At 39.7% G+C, this 22,213-nt stretch overlaps 1 protein-coding gene across 15 annotated transcripts in view; it reads left to right on the top strand.

Moving 5' to 3' along the window:
- Window positions 1-22,213, top strand: part of MAGI2 (membrane associated guanylate kinase, WW and PDZ domain containing 2) — a 728,751-nt gene that overhangs the window by 701,679 nt on the left and 4,859 nt on the right. For 12 of the 15 annotated variants that reach the window (XM_061366359.1, XM_061366354.1, XM_061366365.1 and 9 more), the window contains one exon: window positions 3,644-3,782. In XM_061366359.1, coding sequence (XP_061222343.1) covers window positions 3,644-3,782 — 139 coding nt within the window. Of the gene's footprint in view, window positions 1-3,643; window positions 3,783-9,576; window positions 9,688-22,213 lie in introns of all 15 variants that reach the window. The other 3 variants (XM_061366360.1, XM_061366362.1, XM_061366361.1) reach the window with 2 other exon arrangements.

The following is a 22,213-nucleotide window of genomic DNA, read 5'->3' as shown; positions in this document are numbered from 1 at the left end:
GTTGTTTTTCTTACCTAATCAGAGCTGGGCTTGTGCTGCAAAGGCAGTATAATTCAGTCATACATCAGTCAGCCACAAGACACAAATGCATGGAACACAATTAACCCGCTGCTCTTACAACTGTTTGTTTTATCTGTGGTCTCACACTTCCTGATGTAAATTTCAGAGCACCTAATTTTTGCAGAACTCTTCTCTCCTTCAGGCACATAAGCAAAATGATGGCCTTCTTAAGCTTTCCCAGGTTATTTGCACGTAAGATTTTGTAATAAAAGGAAGCATCAAATCAGCTACGTGCTGCCCACAGAGAGAAAAACAATATTTTAATCCACTGAAATACAGAAAAGGTTACATTAATACAAGAGAGTTCTCCCATATTGACCAATGAGAACAGAAGAAAAGCAAACGGCAAGGGAAAAATGTGACATTAACTTAACCTTTTTACATATTAAACTGTATTAAAATCTCTGTCTTTCTCCTCCAGAGTGCAGAGGATTTTATTTGAAGGACTGTACGTGCCCTGCACAGCTTTTGTCAGTACTTGTTTTAAAGGCCATTTATCAAGAAGTGTTAAAAACACCTCCTTCATTTGATCTAATCTGTCACTTTTTCTCTCAGAACATGCTAACAAGATCATTTTAAATACCTTCTGCAAAGGTAGACAGCTCTTTTTCGTGTCACATTGCCTGGATAGTCCATGGTTTGTTTTTATAGGATTTCTAACAGGGTTTAATTGTTTCATGACATTTAGAAACATGTTTTCCCAAACAGGTTGAATTTTGTCTGCATTTAGCTTGACTGGTATCCTTGTGGGGATGCTATGTATCTATCTTCTGTCTGTTTTACACAGGGCATCAGAGAGATTTTCCATTTTTGCTCTGTGTGCACCAACTACTATCCTACTGGCCCCTCCAAAACTCAAGGTGATGCAGACAGCCTCACATGGCCAAACCTGGGGAAGACCTCTCCATAATGCACAGGGCTCCTGTGCTGTGTGTCACTGTGGCCTGGAGGCCATCAGAAGTATCTAAAAATGCTTATCGCGTGGTACAACCAAATGTATTCTTTCTAACAGAGAAAATCCTCTAAGGAAGAAATTCACACTGCAAAAATAAACCCTTTTGCACAAAATAATCCTGCTGTTTTTCCCACACTGCTCAGTCTACAGCATCTACAAAGTGTGATACCTAGGCTGAAAGGTTTTATTCGGATCAATGGCTTTTTAGTTAAGTAAAGTACTGGCATAGATTGCATACAGGATCCTGGTGGAGTTCTTAAAATAAGCTGCAACTCCTATTGAGAAGGTATGAGTTCCTACTGAGAAATGCTACCATAGTGCTTTTAGTAGCATTCTTTCTGTCTCTGAACAAAAGCAGGGACTAGGTAACTTCTTGACATCCCCTCCAGTTTTCTTTAAAGCTATGACTCTTGTTGACATTCCATATTATGCACACTTATTTGGTAAATACTATATTTCAAACTTGGAAAGGAAGGGAAGTGTCTGAAGGATTACAATTTTAGTTGACAGAAACACAATAGTAGCAAAGAAAACATACAAAACAGAAAACATTTCAATGTCCAAGGCCAGCTAAGAGCTGGTTTTGTCAAGATGGGCTTGTAAGAGAAAAAGGAAGTGCCCATCATCTTGAAATCTGCTTAGTCTCCTTAAAACCCTCTCTAGGATGTACAGGCATTGTTATTTTAGTGTAGCTGATACACACAGTGAGATGCAGGCTGAGGCAGGTATGATCCTTACCAAGCAGATGTGCTCCTCTGGCACTGATAAACAGGCTTGCTGAACCCACTCACCTGAGACCCTTCCACACCCTTCTTGGATGCCCATCACTTGGACCTGCACCTCCATCAGCAGCAGGAGATCAGCTCTACCTCTGGGTTTCACCTGGGTCACCCATCCAAAGGGGCTGGAAGGCTTCTGCAAGGCAGCTGCAAAACATCAGCTCCAAAGGCTATGGTGCTGCTGCTAAGAGGTTCACGTCACCTTCCCGTGTTGCTTGTTTAACCCTCTCACAAGATAAGTGGCAGCTGTGATACTGCAATATCAAGCAAGCTGTACAGCTGCCATTTCCTATGCGTGCTGTCTGCCATGGGGACCAGGCACCGCAAAAAAGCAACAACTCCCCTAGTCATGGAGAAGGTTTCCAGCATTGAAAGCCAGCTCTTCTCATGGAGAGAAGAGCAAAACCAAAACAACCCAGCAGGAGACAAAGCTGGGAGGGAGACTGGGGTGAATGGTAGATGCAGAAAGCACTGCCCCATGTTACAGCTGGAGAAACAGAGGTGGAAAAATAGTAATGAAGCTAACTCTGACTGAAAAGCCAGGCAGATGAGTGGCAGAAATCTGTATCAGAGCTGCTCTAACTGGAGTCGGCTGCTCTAACTAGACAGCTCAGCCAGGGGCTGTGCTTACTTTTTCTGTGGCTAAATAGTTCAAAGCACACTCTTCTGAGAACTGGTGCATGTCATGTGCCATAGCACTATCCTTACTTTGGTGTGAAACTTTATTACCAAGATATGGGTATTCAAATGATTCTGTCTACTAGAGAGCAGTTCAGCTGAGAAGGACCTGGGAGTACTGGTGGATGACTATGCGCTGGCATTGTGCCCTTGAGGTCAGGAGGGACAACAGTAACCTGGGTATAACAAGTCCAGGGAGGTAATGCTCCTCCTCTACTCGATCCTTGTGAGGCCATATCTGAAGTATTGTATCCAGTTCTGGGCTCCTCAGTACAAGACAGACAAGGAGCTACTGGAGAGGGTCCAGTGGAGGACCACAGGGATGAATGGGGGTCTGGAGCATCCCTCTTATGAGAAGAGACTGTGGGAGCTGGGACTGTTCAGTCTAGAGAAGAGAAGACTGAGAGGGGATCCCAGTGCATATAAATATCTCAAAGGCGGGTGCCATGAGGATGGTGTCAGACTCTTTTCAGTGGTGCCCAGCACCAGGATGGGGAGCAGTGGCCATAAACTAAAACACAAGAAGTTTCACCTCAGCATGAGGAAGAGCTTCTTTACGTTGAGGGTGCCAGAGCACGGCAACAGGCTACCCAGGGGGTTGTGGAATCTCCCTCTCTGGAGACATTCAAAATTCACCTGGACGCAATCCTGTGTAACCTGCTCTGGGTGGCCCTGCCTTGGCAGGGGGTTGGACTGGATGATATCCAGAGGTCGCTTCCAACTCTAATGATTCTGTCATTCTATGAAATGATGGATCTTTGTGCTTTGAACCTCTCTTTTCTCTATAAAAACAGCAAGTTATATTCAACAAAGGTCTTCTCAGGGCCAAACAACACTGACAGTTAAGGTGTAGTACAGATAATGTTTCCAGTGACTCCAACATATCAAGCAATTCAAAACAAAATCTTTTATGTGAGAAAGACATGAGGCAAGTTATAAATGCATTACACTGATTTCAGCACAAGATGAGCAGCATTTGATATACCACATTCAGAATCCACTTTGGAGGTTATTTAATCTGCCAGTAATATCCCTCAGACAGACAGGAACAAATTTACCTTGATGTGTCTGTCTGTCATTCAAGTAACCTGTGATCCATTGAATATGTCTCTTTCTGAAATGCTCATTTTACTGCAATTCTGTCTGACTCAATGTTCTTCTTACCTGACAGGTAGGAGATCAAATAATTGAAATCAATGGAGAAAGCACAAGGGACATGACACATGCCAGAGCAATAGAGCTAATCAAGTCTGGTGGCAGGAGAGTGCGACTGTTGTTGAAACGTGGAACAGGACAGGTCCCAGAATATGGTGGGTTTTCATCTTCGTATTTTTCAATGTGCATGAACCTATATGAATTAATTCTACTGCTTTTGAGTTAAGTAACAGTTGCAGATATTTATATATTGTAATGTCCTGGGGCTTATTAGCTATGGGTTTAAGTGCTTACCCTAGTTGAGGTGAACTTATACACGTTTAAGTATTTCCTTGGCTCAAGACCATATATGTGTACATCACTGTCTGCTGCCCTCCTGACATATAAGCAGTGGCTTAGAAGATGTGCATTGGAGGAAGCACTTTGAACCCTTTAGGGTACATCTCTGAGTGTGCTGGGAGTTCCTGATTTGACCATAAACTTTTCTCTTCTTCCTCTATTGGTACTTCTCTGCACATTTTGAATCACAGGAGATGGTCCCTTTGCCATGCAATTGAGTGGCTCAGGTTTAAAGTCAAAGCATTAACAAGAGCATACTTCCTTCTTTGACAACCTCACCCGTTACATTATCTCTGACAATATACACAGATGATCAAGTAGAAGACAACTCTGAATAAAAAAGGAGACTTTGCTCATTATGGTGAGAGAGAGGAATCCATTCTTCTCATGTTTTGTTTCAGAGGGACTTCTGGGACTTTTCTGAGTATTTCAAAAATGTATGTCATGTAGACAGTATAGAGGCCTCCTTTCACTACTGAAATGACAAGAAGTAAAAATAAATTATCCAAAGGTAATTTCAAAGACAAAAAGCCCTTTTTAAAAATTGAAATCAGCTTACTGTAGAGTATGGTGTGACAATGTCATATATTTACATAAGTTCTGTGATGTGCACAGCTGGGCCTGAAATCTCACAGGAAATAAAAATTCCTTGATTTCTTTACGCTACGAGGTCCAAAACTCTATTAAACTTTTCCAGTGTTACTTTGATGTTCCAGCATCATTTCGCATTAGAATCAGAAGTTGCAGTAGCATATGAAATTTCAGAGTAATACTTAGGCTTAACTGTAGGTTCAGATCAGTCTTTGTTACCAATAGAAATTCATTACCTTCTTAGAGACCTTGAAGTCAGCTCCACTGAAAGTCAGCACTTTGCCACCTGCCAGTATATATGGCAACAGCACCATATTCTTATCTAAACTAGAGCCAATTCTGAGGCAATACTCGGGATAGTGTATGCAGCATGTTTCCAGCTTTCAAGAGCTTTTCAATAAGGGCAGCAACATGGGCCCTAGCCCACTCATCTGATGATAAAGTTAGTGAGTTATACTTTTGGTGAGTAGGAACAAAGCCAAAATGGCTTTCAGAGATTATGATAAATCATTCCTAAGACATTTAATACCAGCTTTAACCAGTACATAATCCTTCCAAAGGGACCTCCAACTGAGATTCAGATCACCTCCTCAATTCTTCTGTAAGGGAGAGGTGCATCAACTTTAATGAAAGAACAAACAAAAGTCCTGGACTGTTATAGTGGTTATAATCCTTCTCAAATAGCAGAACCATACACCAGCAGTTCTCTGGTTTCTCAGAAAAGTTTAATCTAAGAGGGGGTCACAGGAGGATGTTATGAGCAAGGAATTGATTGCAGTTCAGACCCATTCCAAATCTGACTTCCTTAAGATCCCAGTTCTGGATGGCACACTTAGGTTTATGAAAGATCCAAAATAAATCTTATACATCTGTACCTTCTTCCAGAATTGTAAGAAAATGTAAATAGATGTAAGAAAAAGTTTAGTGTAAATAGCATTGTTCTGGGAAAATATATCTCCCGGAAGGTGTAAATGTCCCGCAGCCTTCCCTTCCCCAGAAGAACACGAGTAGAAAATGCAGATAAACCACTACAAATCTGCACACATTCCATAGTGCTAACAGAAAGAAACAAGATGACTTCACAGGACTGTTTACAGCTATGCTCTCCACTTAGAATGCTTAGCATTAGTCGTGTAAAAATGCAGATTACTGTGAAATAAAAGCTGCTACAAGGAAGCACTGTTTAATAAGATAATTTTCTAGCTGCATCCCCAGCTTACACCTCTGTACAAGAGGAGAACTAAGTGGCTGTGCTTGAAAGCTGTGTTGTCCTACTGTACAGAAACAGCAGTAAAAGTGTTCATGAGTTACTTTATAATGTACACATAACCTACAGAAAACATCACAACAAAGGATAACATCATGACAAAGGATAACACCGCAGAGTGTTATTGCACAGGCAGAGAAATGTTAGTGCTGTATACAGGCTGCAGGTGGAATGGAAGAAAAATTAAGAAGATACCTGTTTAAATTAACTCAGATATTAAAGTCCTCCCTAAGTCATTTCCCAAAGCAATGAGAAATACTCTAAGAATAAACAAAAGGTGCACATAAAACCAACAGCAGCATGCTTGGGAAATTAAAAAGAGAAATTAACAAGCAGAAACAATTAAAACCAAAGGGCACGTCTTGAGAAGGCCAGATCTCATGCTGCAAAGAGCATCTGTCAGAGTATTAATGACAGAGACCCCCAGAAAGAACATACGTTCCAAATGGAAAACTGAATGCAGAGAAGATTGTGACAGTAAGCTTAAGGACAAAGTGGTCCTGAGGACAGCAGATAACCTAGTCAATATTTAGTTCCCTCTTCTTCCCACTAGAATTGCATGGTTGAGGTGTAACAATTCTAATTGGCTCTTTTTTGACTGAAATAATCAGCTTTTTTGAGGGGGTTGTTTTAATTTTTTTGTTAGCAAACACATGTCAGAGATATTTCTTATTCTCATTAGGGTTCAGCTCTAGAGACCACCAGTGGGAAATAAGATTTAGTCAAGTATAATAATGCGAGGCTAGAGGACTGAGCTGGTGTCTGGTTTGCAATGGTGGTGTATAGCAGAAGCCTAGAGAGAAATATAAACACAGAACAAGTGTACCATGGTCCTCTCCTGGATATTGTCTCTCAGTCTCTGACAAGCAAAATGGTCAGGGCCTTCCCAAGTCACTTGTAGTAATGCTGTGTTTAAAGACCTTTCCAGCAGCAGTGGTGGTCAGACTCACAGTGTTAAAAAGAAGGAAGCTTACCTAGAACGACCTAAAACCAACCAGCAAAAAACTGTCACATTATTATCTCTCCATCCTCAACTTTTTCATTTTCCTTGTACAACACGATCAATGCTTTTTCAGTTCCAGAGCTATGTTTCTGTTAGTACCAAATATGACGGTCTATATTTAATTGCAAGAAATATCACTGTTTGGTGATGTGATTGACATCAGTAAAAGCAGCGTTAAGAAAAAATTATCAATTGTAAGAAAGTGATCAGTGAAAGAAAAAGAATATGTGTTGAAAAGAAGAAAGCACTCAGTGAAGAAACAAAGAACAAGCTCCTGGGAGGATGTAAATCTCCTGAATGAGTTACGTCAGGTTATGCTGATTTCCATGCCTGGAAATCTGTCCCTGCAAGAACATCTCAGAAAATTCTGACTGAGCTAAAGCACTGTGCAAACCAAGGGGAAGAAATAAAGTGTGTTGCAAATGCATCATTTACCTCAACTCCAGCTGCTGATTTTGCTTGAAAATAAATGCCAAAGACCCCAAAGCACTTCAGAGGGAGAAATCCCCTCATACCATGCAAGGCAACATCAGAATATATGGGAAGGAGCACAGATATGATTAATGCTCCAAAACGATAGCTGATTTCACAGCAGGGTGGAACAGAAGAAGCTTAGAAAACAGATGTTTTATCACCCAGCATCTCAGAACATGTTTGCTGAGGATAAGGATAGCCAGAGGAGCTGTGCTGCCACTGAAGGGGAATTACCACAGCTCATCGAAACCCGAAGAACATCAGCATCATGATTCACAGGAAATAGCCTGCCATGTTCTCCAAAGAACCAAGTTATAGTAAGAAATCTTATTACTGTGCAAGAAAACCTAGAAGTACGCAAAGTACTTATCGCCCAGGGAGCCTGGCTGGAGGGAGCGTGAGGTTTCATACACGTCACAGGACACAACTCACAGTCATCGCTGTAGCACTGAGCACTTCTCAGACTGGCATTAAACGTGATTTGAGTAAAATGACAGACCAAGATTTTTCTTGCAACAGCTGCCTAATTCCCAGTGTAACCTTTGAGGTTACTGACTTCTGCAGGAGCTACAGGGTGTGCAGCACTTCTAAAACACTCTGCTCACACTGTGGAAGCCTAGTTACAGATGCTCCTGTATTTCAGAACATAGTCATAGCTGTATAAGCACCATGAGAAGGACATATGCATTGCACAGCCAAACATTAGGATGAAGAAGCATCCATCCCTAAAGGCAAAACTGTTCACAAAATCCCAAAATAGTAACATTAAATGTTAAGTAAAACTAACAAATCACAGCCTCTCCATCCAGCAATGAGTTCTGCAAGAGGCAAGTTAATTCTAATGATGGATCAGCCCCAGGAAGCCACAGCTTTTTATGAGAACAACCACTGCTTTCTCTAAATACCTGTGTATGAAGGTCCCTAGGAAAGCCTGGCATGTTTCATTCTCAGTCCCAGCAGTCCTGCAGATTGCTGCTTCTGTTTTACTGTTCCTAGCCTTTCATAACTGGAGCTTTCATTACTAAAAAACTACATTACAATATATAAGTTCCTAGAAGTATGTGAAAGCAATTACACTTAAAATGAAATAATTGCAAACAGGGTGTAAAGGTGGAGTAGGGTGAGGCACAGTTAACACTTGTAGGCAGACTCCATTCCTCTAGCAAGGCACAACCTCTTGCCCCAAATGCTTTCTGTCTGACGCTGCACAGGGAGCAGAAACAGAGTTTCACCTGCGAGGAACATGTAGGAGAAAGCTAATTAGTTTTCCTTCCTCCTTTCACAGCAGGACTTCAAAACCATCCCTTCTGTCAAGTTTGGGAGTTTTTCACTTGAAGTTACTTAAGAGCTCCTGCAGAAAGGTGTAAGCTTTAGAGACTCCAGCCCGTTTCATACTGAAATCTTGGAAAACTTTTCCATTGTCCTGTTTTGGAAGTCTGGATCTGTCCCTGAGTGTATTAGGTCACACTGTGATGCTAACACAGGCAGAACCACGAGAACCAGGATCACTGAGGTTTGGTGAACAAGGAATCTGTGTCATTGGGCTGGTTGATGCTTTATGGATTTACACAACAGTGGTTCTTTCCCTCTCTCCCCAGCCTTGTTTGACTTCATTATGAGACATGTCTTGGGGTCGCATTGTGCATTTTTTAAGCCTCTGTTGCTTCACACAACACTAAATTGTGTACAAAACTCACCCCATGGGTTCATGACATTTGGGTGAATTTACAGAAGTAGAGTTTAGGTTCAGTTTTGGCTATTTAAGGGGGGAAGAGTTCTGTATGCAAAAAGTGAAGTTTCAGTATACATGAAGTAATTGCTAGTTAACAGATAAAAGCTGTAAGTTACTCAGCAGTAAGTCATTTTTGAAGGGGCTTGAAGAAACTCTGAGCTCGTGTTTCAGCACTATCCCACCAACAAAACCAAAAAATGTCGGAGTTGATACCAATACAAGGATTTTTCATACAAATAAATGGGCACAATTCTGCCCTTTGCTTTTGATTTTTTTATGACTCCTTCAGCAAGCACCTCAAGATGTACTCCACATCTGTAGTCCAGGTGAACCTACGTCCTGAATACATATATGCACAGTAGTTTCAGTCATTCACTAATATTTAGACTTACAGCATGCTTATTTGTCTTAGCTTTACAGAAATACTTCTTTCCTGTTACATGTTTTACTAAGTTGTTCTAAACTTACTAAGAATTCTCTGCTCTAACAATAGTAAAATATCTGTATGTCACTGGTTCTGTTAATTCTAATGATTGGTCCTAGGCTGTTCCTCCCCTTCCTTTAGGAATGGTACCTTCCAGTCTCTCCATGTGCATGAAAAGTGACAAGCATGGGTCCCCATATTTCTACTTATTGGGCCACCCTAAAGACACGGTTTGTAAACTCTGCATGTATATTATCTTTCTAATACTTTTGTTTCTCACAACTGTTGCGCAACTTTTTCTTACATGCTAGCTCACTTAATAGTTTCTACAGTTCTCGACTTTTCTTTCATAACCAATTATCTTAGACATCAAAGCAGCTATGCATTTTACAAATGTCTTTTAATATCCAAATAACTGGTTCTTCATGTTGCACTGCTGCTATTACAGAAACACAGCCAGAGGTCTGCTAAATCTAATTTTTCTCATGACAAAAACTTATCCTCTGAATATGACTTTTCAGGTAGAAAATCTTAAAATTTGAGACTCAAAGCCAGAATTTCCCTCTTCCTTATGGTACTTGGCTTGGAAAAATATTAGCAATGGGGAGGTGGAATTTAGATGCTGATCTCAAATGATATTTATGTGCAGCCTCTTGAAGAAATAACTAATGTAAAATTGAAGACATTTTTGGAACATGCTGCAAAGAGATACTGTTTTTTTAAACTCAGTGGTTATGCTGAATTTACACATAGCACTTTGCACTTGATTTCAAGCTGTTTTCTTCATAAATCAGATCCAACTGCACAGATTGTTTAGATACATCAAATTTGTAACACAGAGTCATGGCCCAGAAATGATACCTGGAAAGCAAAGGAGAAGAAAAACTTTTTTTTGCCTATCTTTTTTATTTTTATCTTTTATTTTGTCATCACAGAAAACACAGAAGTGTTCAGATGCATTCAGTCTGTCTGCTATTGACTTTGTACAATGTAGTATATACTTGCTAAAATTCTAAAGCCAGTGTCACACTTTTTAAGTAGGCAGATTGGAAGTAGCAGGCAAGTTATACCCAAAAGTATCCTCTTAGCCTATGAGCTTCGAGCAGCTCCTCCAGCGTGAAGCCCACAGAATTCTTCCTGCCCCCAGCACCCAGGCATTAAGCTGTGCTAAAGTTAACAGTCTTGTGCATGCAAATCTGAATAATCTAATCAATTGCTTATATGTGTTTCCAGTTACAGCCTATTTCCTATTTGTGTCTATATATAAGAAATGTTTGTACACAGACATGTCCCTATACTTTGCTGGTGCAGAGCTGGGCACATGTAGAGGCCATTTGATATTGTACCCATGTAGTTCAAGTGTGTAGGTTACCATCAGAGACCTAGCAACAGAAAAGTTCCTTCATTGTGTAGAAATCTGAATTGCACCATTCCTTTCATTCCCACCTTACTTCTGTTTTTTGTTTTTCACTAGAGGTCTTTCAGAGAGATCATGAGGTTAAAAATTTGGACTGATATTAGGACCATTTTGCAAGTCCCAGTTGTCAAACTTAGGAACTTCAGTGAACTGCAGTTCTACCACAAGTGTTTTATATATATATATATGTATATATATATATGACCACAGCTTTCTATGCCTTATCTTTATTTTTCCTCCTATAGCATAATGACACAGGAAATAAGTCTTTTTTTCCTGAAATAAGTAGAAACGTAAATCCTCTATCAATACAGCTAAAGTTAGTTTTGCACAGTCACTCAGCTGTGAATGGTTCTGATTATTTACTTGGCAGCAAGTGTGAGGACAGATTTTTTTTCACAGTAAAATATATAAAGAAAATCAAAAGCAATTTAGCTTGTGTCAACACCAAAACTGAAATACTTAGTTGGTAAACAAGTCATATCAGGTCAAAAGCATATATATTTGTTATAAAATGTTTCCATTTCACGTGTTTTTAATGAAAGATTTTTGAGGGGAAGGATTTTTGCAAAGAACCAGTTTTGCCATGGGGCTTCTCCCAGCCAAAACTGTGGCCCTGCTACCATTCATTAGAGTACTGACCAAGTTAAAGTCAAATTTCCTGAGGCAGAGCAGATACATTAACCATTCTAGAATGCCTTAGGCCCCTACCATATCATCATATCACAGTCTGCATTTCTCCCTCAGGAATTGTTCCATTTTATATAAGTAATCACTTATGGGAGATGATCAGCAGGCTTACTTAAAGTTAGATATAGCACAGGAGAGATGCAGATGCTAGAAGATGGTTTAGAAAGTACATCCAGTGATAAAATCCTATGCTTCCTTGTACCATGGGTTTGGTAGCCCTTACTAGTGACCCCTGCATTTATATTTGCAAAAATAGATGAAAAATTGAGCTTATACTGTAAATTCATTGTTTGAATACAGTTAGATCCTTCAGAAATCGTCAGTCACCTGCAAACTGCATGTCTCTAGTTCTTTAACTCATGCTGAAGCTTTTACGTTTGTCTAATAAATGGCTAAAGCGTCTTGGCCTATATATTTAAGCCAGATACTCCTACCTGTTCAGAGTACTGATCAGATAGTCCAATTCATTCTATTTTCAGTGCTCATTTTATAAATCCCTAGAGCTGAGCTTGGGTGTTAATTGAAACCTGAACTACCCCATCCATCATTCCTCTGATGTGAGCGCAAAAATCGATAGCCATTTTGGAAAAGTGGCCCTTCCTTCTGTGACCACCTTGGTGGAAATGCATTCATTCGTATTCCTGCTGCATTTCCAATACCACCTTCTTATTTCTAGCAATATCAACTTAATTTCAGGAGCTTGTGGTATGCAAAAGGGAGAAGAAAAAAAGCAGGCTAACCAAATGAATCAATGGAACCAATATACTGCTTAATAACATTTGTCTAAAAACATCAGGTAATATATGGCTCCCAAAGGTTCTAGCTGTCTTATTGCTATAGGTAAAAAATTGAATATTAAAATTTGCTTTACAAACCTGTTGTTAGTATTTTATAAATACGTAGCAGCTGGCAGGAAAGTAGAACATCCTTCTGTTAATTACCAGTGTACATGTGTGCGTATGTGGGTGCATATAGTTATTTCTGTCTTACAGCAGACTGCTATTTTAGAAGATGTAGACCTTTTACATAGGTATCCTTTGGTCTAGAAATAAAAAACACAGTATTGAAAGTCAGTCAGACATATGGGAAGACATTTTCAGGTTTGTGGCAATGAGTTCAGTTTTAATCTTCCAGGGAAGCAATACCTTTTCCTTATTTTTCAAATACAAAAACCACTGAGTCCTTTCCATAGTCCTAAAACATTGCTTTGGCTATTACACTCCCAGTGGCTTTGGCCAGTCCAGCTGAATTCTCTAACCCATGCTTCCCCATCAGTATAATGGGGATAGTAATGTTTGCTTACCGATCTCATGGGAGGGTTATGGGGATTAATTATTTAATGCTTGAAAAGCACTTTAAAGATTAAAAATAAGAGTGAACTACTCGGTATTATTATTATTAAAGCAGAACCTCACTAATCCACATGCATTATAATCCACACCAAAAATTGGCAGTGTTCCCCCACATCTGAGCAGAGATTTAATCAGACTGTAGAGAAAGTTCTCTTATTACTAAGGCTTATTATAATATAATATTCTGGAGTAGGTTTACTAATATAATGTAAAGTGTAGATAATTACAGTTAAACTACAGTGAATAAAACAGATGAACAAACATTATCCCTGGCTTTGTTCACATAAACTGGCAAGCAGACTTGGCAGCCAAAGAAGGGAAAAGTCCCACCTACAAATCTTTTTTTAACATTTTTTTGGTAGCTTCCTGTATTTCCATCCAGTTGACAATATTGGAAGATAAGCACCCAAAATACAGGGCTTAAAGAATGCAGCCATCCCTCTGTCTCCACAGCATTGTTTTTTCCTTTCTTCATATAATCCAGATACATAGGAAAAATGGGAATTTAGCAACACTTACCGTGCCTTTGCAGTCTGCTATAGGATTAAGTCCAGTCTTCTGCTATTGCACCACAATGTCCAGTAAAATTCCTCTCCTGATGCCCATTTTGCGGTCCCTCTCATTTGCAAATTTGCAGTCGGCCCCCACTTAATAACAAGACTGCATCACTTCAACTTGTTGTTAATCAGAGGTAGCTTCCTTATTCCTCGTGATACAGAGCTACGTATCAAAGAGAACAGGATGAAGGCACAAACCGTTATTCCTGTGGCCTGGCCCAATAATTCTCATCATGAAGGTTGTGCAGCAACTGCTTCAGTGGCTAGACTCCAAGGGATCTAAAATGGGTTCCATATTGAATTATAGAATCATTTAAGTTGGAAAAGGCCTTTAAGATCATCGAGTCCAACTGTTAACCCAGCACTGCCAAGTCCACCATTAAACCATGTCCCTAAATGCTGTATCTACACATCTCTTAAATACCTCCAGGGACGGTGAGTCAACCACTTCCCCTGGCAGCCTATTCCAATGCTTGGCAATCTCTTCAGTACAGTCAGTTTTCTGCAATGGCATGCATTTCCCTATAGGAGAGGAGAGCCATTCATCCACATGTTTAGGTAAATAGTGATTTGGCAAGGTCAAATTTGATACTTTTTAGAAGGATCTAGAAACTGCTGACATGAACATGAACATTTTGTCTTCATACGTCCTGACAAAGACCCTATCTCTAAGAATATCAGTTGAACTTGGGATACAACGGCTTTGAACTCATTCACATGAACTTTTAACTGATCTGTGATTATCCAGGTGAAAAAGTACAGCTTTTTAGCTTGCTCAAAAGAATCCATAAACAGCTATAAGCTCTTTTAGGGACAAAAGCACAGCCATGAAAGTACAAAAAGTGATACAAAAGTACAACAAGAGGCAATCAAGCTGTATCAGAAAAGCTTTGCCAGCAGCCTGATGTTATGATGCCCAAGACTACATTAAGCTAATGTAGGATTCTGATGACTCTTGTCATTGGCACTGGAAATTTGATTACTCTAAACAGTCACACAGAGAGTGACATAAAAACCTGTTATTGCAACCACTAGAGAGGGGAAGGCAAGATGGCCCATAGCAGGGCTTGCAGATGATCCTGCCTCTGCCCTTCTCACTCTGCCATCCAGTGATGCAGTACCTGGCTGATGCTTTGTGACCTGTCCAAAGGGAGAGGTTAGCAGAACGCACAGTCTCTGACAGATTTCTTATAGCTTTTTACTTCTTTCTTGGGAAAAGAAAAATGGTTAGGAAAATTAAATGAATTTTTTTTTTTTACTTTGACAACATGAGGTAATTCTCCAGTTGATGCTTAAGTAACATGACCATAGAGTATGTTGATTTTGTTAAGCTACAGGAACACATATGCAAGCCAGAACCTTAAACATCTCTGTTTTCTAATAGCATGTAGTTTGTAATTACATAGCAGAACATAAATTTTACAATGTGACATTCATTTATTCGTGCACATACATCCCATTATATAGTGTTCAGAGGAAATTGTCTCAGCATCCAAAAGATACCAGATACCACAACAGTCCTGACAGCAAGCATGGTCCCAGGGTCAGCTCTGCACCTTCAGTGCTCAGCAGCTGCCAGTCTGAAAAGTTTGCTGAAGAGAGACTAAACTAATTCTGCAGCTTTTACCCTAAACAGAACAAGAATACCTATTCATGAGCTTTGTAAATAAGGATGCCTTCAAATCAAGTTCCATGTTTTGCTTAAGATCCTGCTGAGATCTTAAGTGAGAACTGCCAACACTCAGTGCCTTTCTAGGGGCATTTCATACACAGTCAAAATGCTCCAAATTTATCACTTGTTAAATAATTTTTTTATATTAGCTACATACCTTTAATAATGGCAGCTATTTATTGACTAGACATGGTGTGATGCCTACTGTTAACACCCATTTTAGTTGTGATAATTAATAATTTTAATACTTAAGTGTGTAATATCCAACTCTTAAATTATTCAGTCTCTGCAGAATGTTTTTCATTAATAACACACATTCTATTAACATATTTATGAACACTTTTTATGACTTAATGTAGCTTAATTCTATTAATAAAAACTAATTTTAAAGTCATTATCTATTTTAATTATACAGTGAGTTGCAGTGTGAGTTTTCCAGCTCCAGCATGGCTCTGGAAGAGAACTGCTGAGGTTTCTGCAGCTCCTTCTCTACTGCCCGACCGTTCAGAAAAAATAAGACTTTCTTTACTGAAGGGATGAGGTTCTTCCGCCTGAGTAGCTCTGATCTGACAGATATGTGAGATGCTCAGCACTTCAAAAAGGGTACCAAACCACCTAAAGGATGTGGTGAATGATAGTGCATAGTTAGAGCAACATCACTCAAGATTGGCACTTAGACTGTCTGTAACCTTAACGCTAACAAAACAGTGAGGAGCTTGCAGTGGGGATTAAAGCACTGTACAGGCTGCAGCTTTTCATTTCAGCTGCTCACAGTATTAGTGAGTAATCCTGTAACAGTTATGCAGATACATTATCTTGATTCAAGGAAAAATCAAATTTACCAAGTTCACTCAGATTAGTGACCACGATTGTTGGTTTAAATATTTAATGGACAGGACTGTTTACTAGATCCATATCTACTGAACAAGCTGAAATGGGTCTTGGAATGAGTGATAAACTACTCATAATTATCTGGCTTTAAGATTCACATCCAGAAGACTATTACAGTAAATTAGCAAACTGATTTACTAAACTAAGTTAACTGTTTCAGGTCTGAAATATAATCTCTTTGTATATGTGGCTTTTGATTATCTTACCCTCTCCCATTCTGCACTTTAGGTAGCGGTTTTTTCTGCATAGAAAAATTACCCTTTTTTATTTTTGCTGTTGTAAGGGCCATGTAAAAATTACCTCAGTCCTGGGTTTAGAGGTGACTTACGTTGTTGGAGAGAGCTAAATGATGCAGAGCTCAGGCATTATTACAAAATCACAGTAAATTTCTTACAGATGTGATTTATATTTAAGTGGTGAACAATGGCAAGGTAGCCAGAAGAGGACTAAGCAGCCCCCAAGATCATCCAAGTAATGGAGACAATCCAGTCCACCTGTTCTCCAGGGCAGAAACTCAGAGTGCTTTTGAATTCATTAGATAGCTCCTGTATTAGTCTGAGAGTGCTTGGGCCGCTTACTTGAAGTGATTCATGCTTCCTAAAAACTACCTGGTGTGGGACGATGGGTGTAGGTCTCTGTGTCCAGCCACTTAGCTTTGATCCACAGCCTCCAAAAGGGCTTCCCAGAAGGTTCTCCCCAACACTGGTTGTGTACACATTCAACAGAAGAGCAGACATCTATTTGCAGAGATCTTCTGAGACACTTCTCTCTCAGACTCTGTGAGGCAATTAAATTATTGTCTCAAATGATTTGGACAGTAAAATACTGGTGAAGCAGTGCCATAATTAAAGAATTAACTCAGGGAAAGGGATTTACTGAACATGCACTGGGTATAGTGTAGCATCAGAAGCACTGCAGAAAAAGAATAGGAGCTCTCCAAGTCAGATGAATCACTTCCCGTGTTTCTTTGTTAACCATCTTTAAAGGATACGTTACATTAAAAACTTTGAGGTGCTTTCCTGCATGGGGTTTTGTGCAGGTTAAAGCCAACACAAATCGGTGTGTGTGACTTTACTGTTTCAAGAAAACATTCAGTATTTTTCTAAAGGTATTTTTAATTTTTTTTCCTTACAACATGCAGTTTTGCCCTCTCTGCCTCAAGTTTAAATATTCCCATTCTCTCTGTTCCCATAGCTCCAAAACCAAGCAATATCATCTCCTGGGCTTCAGCAGATTTGGTCTTCCAAGCATAACTGACAATCTGCTCTCTCTGAAGTGTATTTCAATAATTCTCAAATTAGATCTCTGAACATGAAAGCACTTTTTCTAACAAACCTCCATGCCGAGTACAGAAATGGTGATGAAAGTGAATTTTACCTGAAATGCAACCATTCAAACTCTCATCAGACAGCCCTTGCAAGCACTCTATAAACACTATCTCTGCTGTAAAACTATTTGGGGTATCTCCCATTTAATGTCTAGGTAAAGTGTATAATGGAAGATGGCCATAATGAACCCAAAGGAACTAAATTGCTTCACATCAGTAATGATTAGTAACATGAAAAGAAGTAGGGCATCAGAGTATTAACAGCACTGGGAACTGAATAAAGCAGGAAGTAGAGCTGTGCTTCCCAGTGCCAGAATAGGTCAATGACTGAATGTTCCGAATTTACCAAATGCAAAATTATGTATTTGAAGCTTACAGAGGAGATAAAAGTATTCCTCACCCTGTATTTCCAGTCACATCTCTTTATTTCTTGCCACCGATAGCTCCCAGTAGTAGTAGTGCCCCCCTCTTCTAACATTAGTTACAAAAAGACCAAATGACAGAGCAACAACGCCTGGCATTGTTTCATACTCCAAACATCAGTCTTTCATGATGAATCACTCTTCTGAAAATGCTAAACACAAAATGCAGAAGTAAAAGCTGCAGGGACTCAGATGCACGTTTGTTTTCCTGTAGCCTTTTATGACTTTATTAATTCACTCCTATTGATCTGACCAAATCATCTGCAACCTTTGCAAAAACAAATGTGCAAAACCAAAACCCCTAATTCCTAGAAAGCAGAAAAATTCCACCTTTAAACAAAGTTACATTTACAAGCTACTATAAACAGACTGAGTACAAACAGGCAAGCAGTATAATGAATGTGGTTACATTAAAATAGCAAGAAATTAGGTTTTCATTGCCTCGCAAATGAGACTTCACAGTACCAAACAGATCACTTAACTGCATGTTAAGGAAAGGCAAAAGTAGTTCATGTGCTAAAATAACTTGAGTATAACTTGGATTTATTTTTGTAAATGTATACGACACGTATCTCATTTCTGTGCATGAAATCACATTTTGAACCCATAGCACACTCCCATCATAGCTTAAAAAAAGGTAAGGGCAGTGCTAATGATGAAAAGGTTATCCCACTTGGATGTGCCCATAATGACTGATGAAACAAAGGGCTAGATTGCAGCAGAAGGCACCTAAATCCACTGATGTTTGTTTCCAGATCTACTAGCATTGAGGGATCTGAACGTGGATAAGTGCTGTGGAAGGGGAGGCAAGCAAAGTGTAATTTCAAGCAAAGTGTAATTTGTGAGAAAACATTTCCATAGCACTACTGAAAATTAACAAGAAGTCCAAACCAGAAGTACAGGCAGCCTGTAAGATGGGGGAAGAGCCCATTGCCACCTACTTTCTAGGAGAGGCTGGGGAAAAGGGTGACAATATCATGGTATGTTTGCATGAGGCTGACAGCTGGACAGAAGGCACCAAGAGCTTTTCTAACCATCAAAACCTCAGCAAATCATTTATTTCAGGACAAAGGGTGCTGTATGTCTGGGTTGTAGAAGCTCCAAGATGGAAGAGTAAAGATTCTTTAAATATTCTGAAGTCTCCCTCCTTAGAGACCATTAAAGACAAGCTGCAGGAGACCAATGCAATCAGGAACATCACAGACATGTCAAGATATAATGAGAAAGAGCCAAACGCATTTCTGGTGTAATACTGACAACATTAGTGAATACTCACCAGGGGGCAATTCGTCCCATTTTTATTATTAAGAGCATCTGTAAGAACTGTTTGCCACCTTCTGGCAATACATAATTTCAGACAAAAAGTAGGAAAAAAGAAAATAGAGCACCATATTTTTTATTCAATCAAAAATTCTTTGATTCCCCAGGAAAGTAATTCTAGGAAGATACAAAAGACATTTCAGGAAAAGCTTCAGACTCCTGAAAGTGTTCAAAGCTTTAATATATTGTTCATTATTCACATAATTTGGAAATTTAAAAGGCGTTGAGATTTTATTGCACTTAAGCAATAAAATGTTATGCCGTTTTTACTCTTAACTATTCAATAAAATAGTTGTTTATGGTTAATTTTATGTGATGAAAAATCCCACATTCTTGATAAACTACCAAGCAGTTATTTAAAATATTTTGATACAAAAGGACAACCTAGTCACAAATTTGATGTCTAACCTCCTGTGACATAAGATCTTGGCAGAGAGGATAAGCACAGCAAGACTAGACTTAACAGAATATTAGAAGGGCAACCTGTAAAGAAAACGTAAGTATTGCAGGAAATTAAATAAACATATCACTAGGCTGAGCTCTTCTTCTGGCTTAGCACCTGGGCAATGCTCAGAAACTGACAGACACACAGACCTCTCTTGTCCATTAACAGTGAAACCGCGTTTCTTTTGCTGGTGTTTCAGGCAGAAGCCATCAGCAGCACTGGATGCAAGTAGAACACTAGGCTTTAGTTAAGAGAGGAGCTAGTAGACACATGAGAGCAGTACCTTCATTTCCACTCCATTGAATGTGTGTAAGCTGGCATAGGAAAGAAAACAATTCATGTATATGGTAGTTCTACCTCAAACAAAAAAAAAACCACGTTTAGACAGAAAAGGCCCGTTCCTGATGTTTTCCCATTGTCACTCTACCTCCAGAATGGCTGTGCTCATCTCCCACTTATCCTCCCACACACTCAGGACCTCGTGTGTGGTGTCTCTTACTCAGTTAGCAATTTACTCCTTGCCTGGGAGTTATGAGAAACAGGTCATAGGTGAGTCATTCTTACATGTGCCACCAACCTCTGTGACAGTGGCTTGTGGAAGCTAAAAGCCACCCAGGAAACACCTACTAAAATACACCAAATCAAATGCCATCCCAGTGACAGATTATAGTGCTGCTCCCAGCTTATTTATCTTGTCTGAATTAGTAGGTCAAGGGAGACTTTCTCCCTTCAAAGAAGGGAGGAAGGCATCTATTAGCCTTCAGTGAGATGCATACCTTTGAAAAGCAATTTCTCCCACAGGAAGGATGATATCCATAGTGACAAAGTCAGAAACAAATTTAAAACTACATTGCCCCTAAATCTTTCCAGCAGTTTCAACTGAGTGTGTTATCCTTCACTTCTGCTTGGAAGTTGTTTGGGCATTAGTAGTTCATGCTCTATTATATGAATACTGTCTCCTGTTCCTCCCAGAAGTGAAGGGAGAAAGACGTAAAATTGTTGCTCTGTCTCTGGTTTGGTATGTTTGCAAAACATTTTGAGATAACAGAGTAAAAGTAGGTTATATTCACAATTAACACATAGGTTTTATATAAATCTTAAAAACTGTAGAAAAAATATTCCAAAATACTGATGTCTCCAAAATGCAGCTATAACCTCAGAACAGGCATAAAAAGACACCATTTCTTTAGTTGCTTCACAGAATAAAATTTTTCATTTTTCTCCTGTTTATATTTGTTGTGGAAAAGCAATCATTTTAGTGCTGGTTGAACAAGGCCAAATGAACCCTGATGGCTTGAACACGGCTCTTTAAAAGGTTTTTCTTTTGAGCAACAAATTACTTACATTAATGCACTTTGCTCTACTCTAGTAATTTTTGTATTTTCCCATAATGTTCAAACATTAGAGGAAAGTCAGCTGCCATACCCTCACATCACTATTCTCTTCACTATCCAGTGACATATTGCAACAATGACTTGTTGACATCATTAACATCTACTAAGGCTGAGGATGAAGTTCTGCACAATTTTATTTCATTTGAAAGAAAAAGGTTAAGCTGGGTTTTGGCTGTCTTGGATTGATGGTACTTAAACATTATAGAAAGTCCTTTTGTCAAGTTCTTCCTTGCAAGTACTGTACTGTCACAGAATATGTGAAATGATAGCTTCATTTCATGGCAGCTTTTCCTCCCAGCCACTGGAAACACAGCCCATATGGGTGCTTTCCCAGCAAGGCCAGGCACTGTATTTTACACAGAATGCTCCCCGTGGCCCATCTGGGGTTCCCTTCATGCTGTGGCTACAAGTCTTTATGCTTAGTTGGCCACGTCATCTTTTTCTTCATGTTTTCTGGGGCAGAGGAAGAAATCAATTACTGCATATAATATTGCATGTCCCAATTTATAAATAACTATATTTATATGTCATTGAATGTAACATTGACTCACTTTTGCTGAAGTAGGTTTTAACCCACTACAGTGTCTCACTGCAATATTCACTGTGTTTGCCTCTGAAAACAGAAGGGGAATAAAACTTAAAATTGTGCAGGGGGACAGTCCATTAATAAATCAGTTCTCTTGTTTCTAGGGACTAAAACAGCAGGCCACTCGCACCCAGGTCTCCTCCCCGAGCGTCCCACAAATAGCTGGTACAATATTGCCCTTCATGCCTTGGAGGAGCTGCAAGAGGTGTGTGCCACCCTGGTTTTGAACGGTGGCTTTTCTTGCTGGACAAGAGTCAGCTCATCTGAGCACAGTGACACATTTTGCACGGAGGCAATCTTGTTACCTGAAAGTGTCTTGCTGGTTTCTGGTGTGCAGCTCATACTTCCCAAAGTAACAAGCTGTTTCTGTACCTTCAGCTGCTGTCAGAGCCTTGCACAAGATCTGGTGGTGGCTGTCTGCTTTTCACTGCCATTCAGTGAAAAATACCATTTCACAGACAACTGGGAAATGAGACTGTAGCTGAGTCAAATATGTTGGTCAGGCCAATGCTCAGCACCACCTCCGCCCTGGGGTGACAGGACAATGCCATAAAAAGAATAAACTTTATTTCCTAAGACCCAAGGTTGTTTGTTTAGTAGTAGCTCCAGGTACCCCACTGAAGTGCACAGGCAGCTTCATGCTGCTTGGTGGAGTCCCGGGATAGTTTTAGAGAACCAGGCAA

This window comes from Neopsephotus bourkii, unplaced genomic scaffold (genome assembly GCF_033783945.1).
Source record: "Neopsephotus bourkii isolate Nb327-2 ecotype Australia unplaced genomic scaffold, CSIRO-AGI_Nbou_v1 NB_1328, whole genome shotgun sequence".
Taxonomy (NCBI): Eukaryota; Metazoa; Chordata; class Aves; order Psittaciformes; family Psittacidae; genus Neopsephotus; species Neopsephotus bourkii.
The sequence above is the reverse complement of the archived record's forward strand: the minus strand, read 5'-3'. Positions and strand labels throughout refer to the sequence as shown.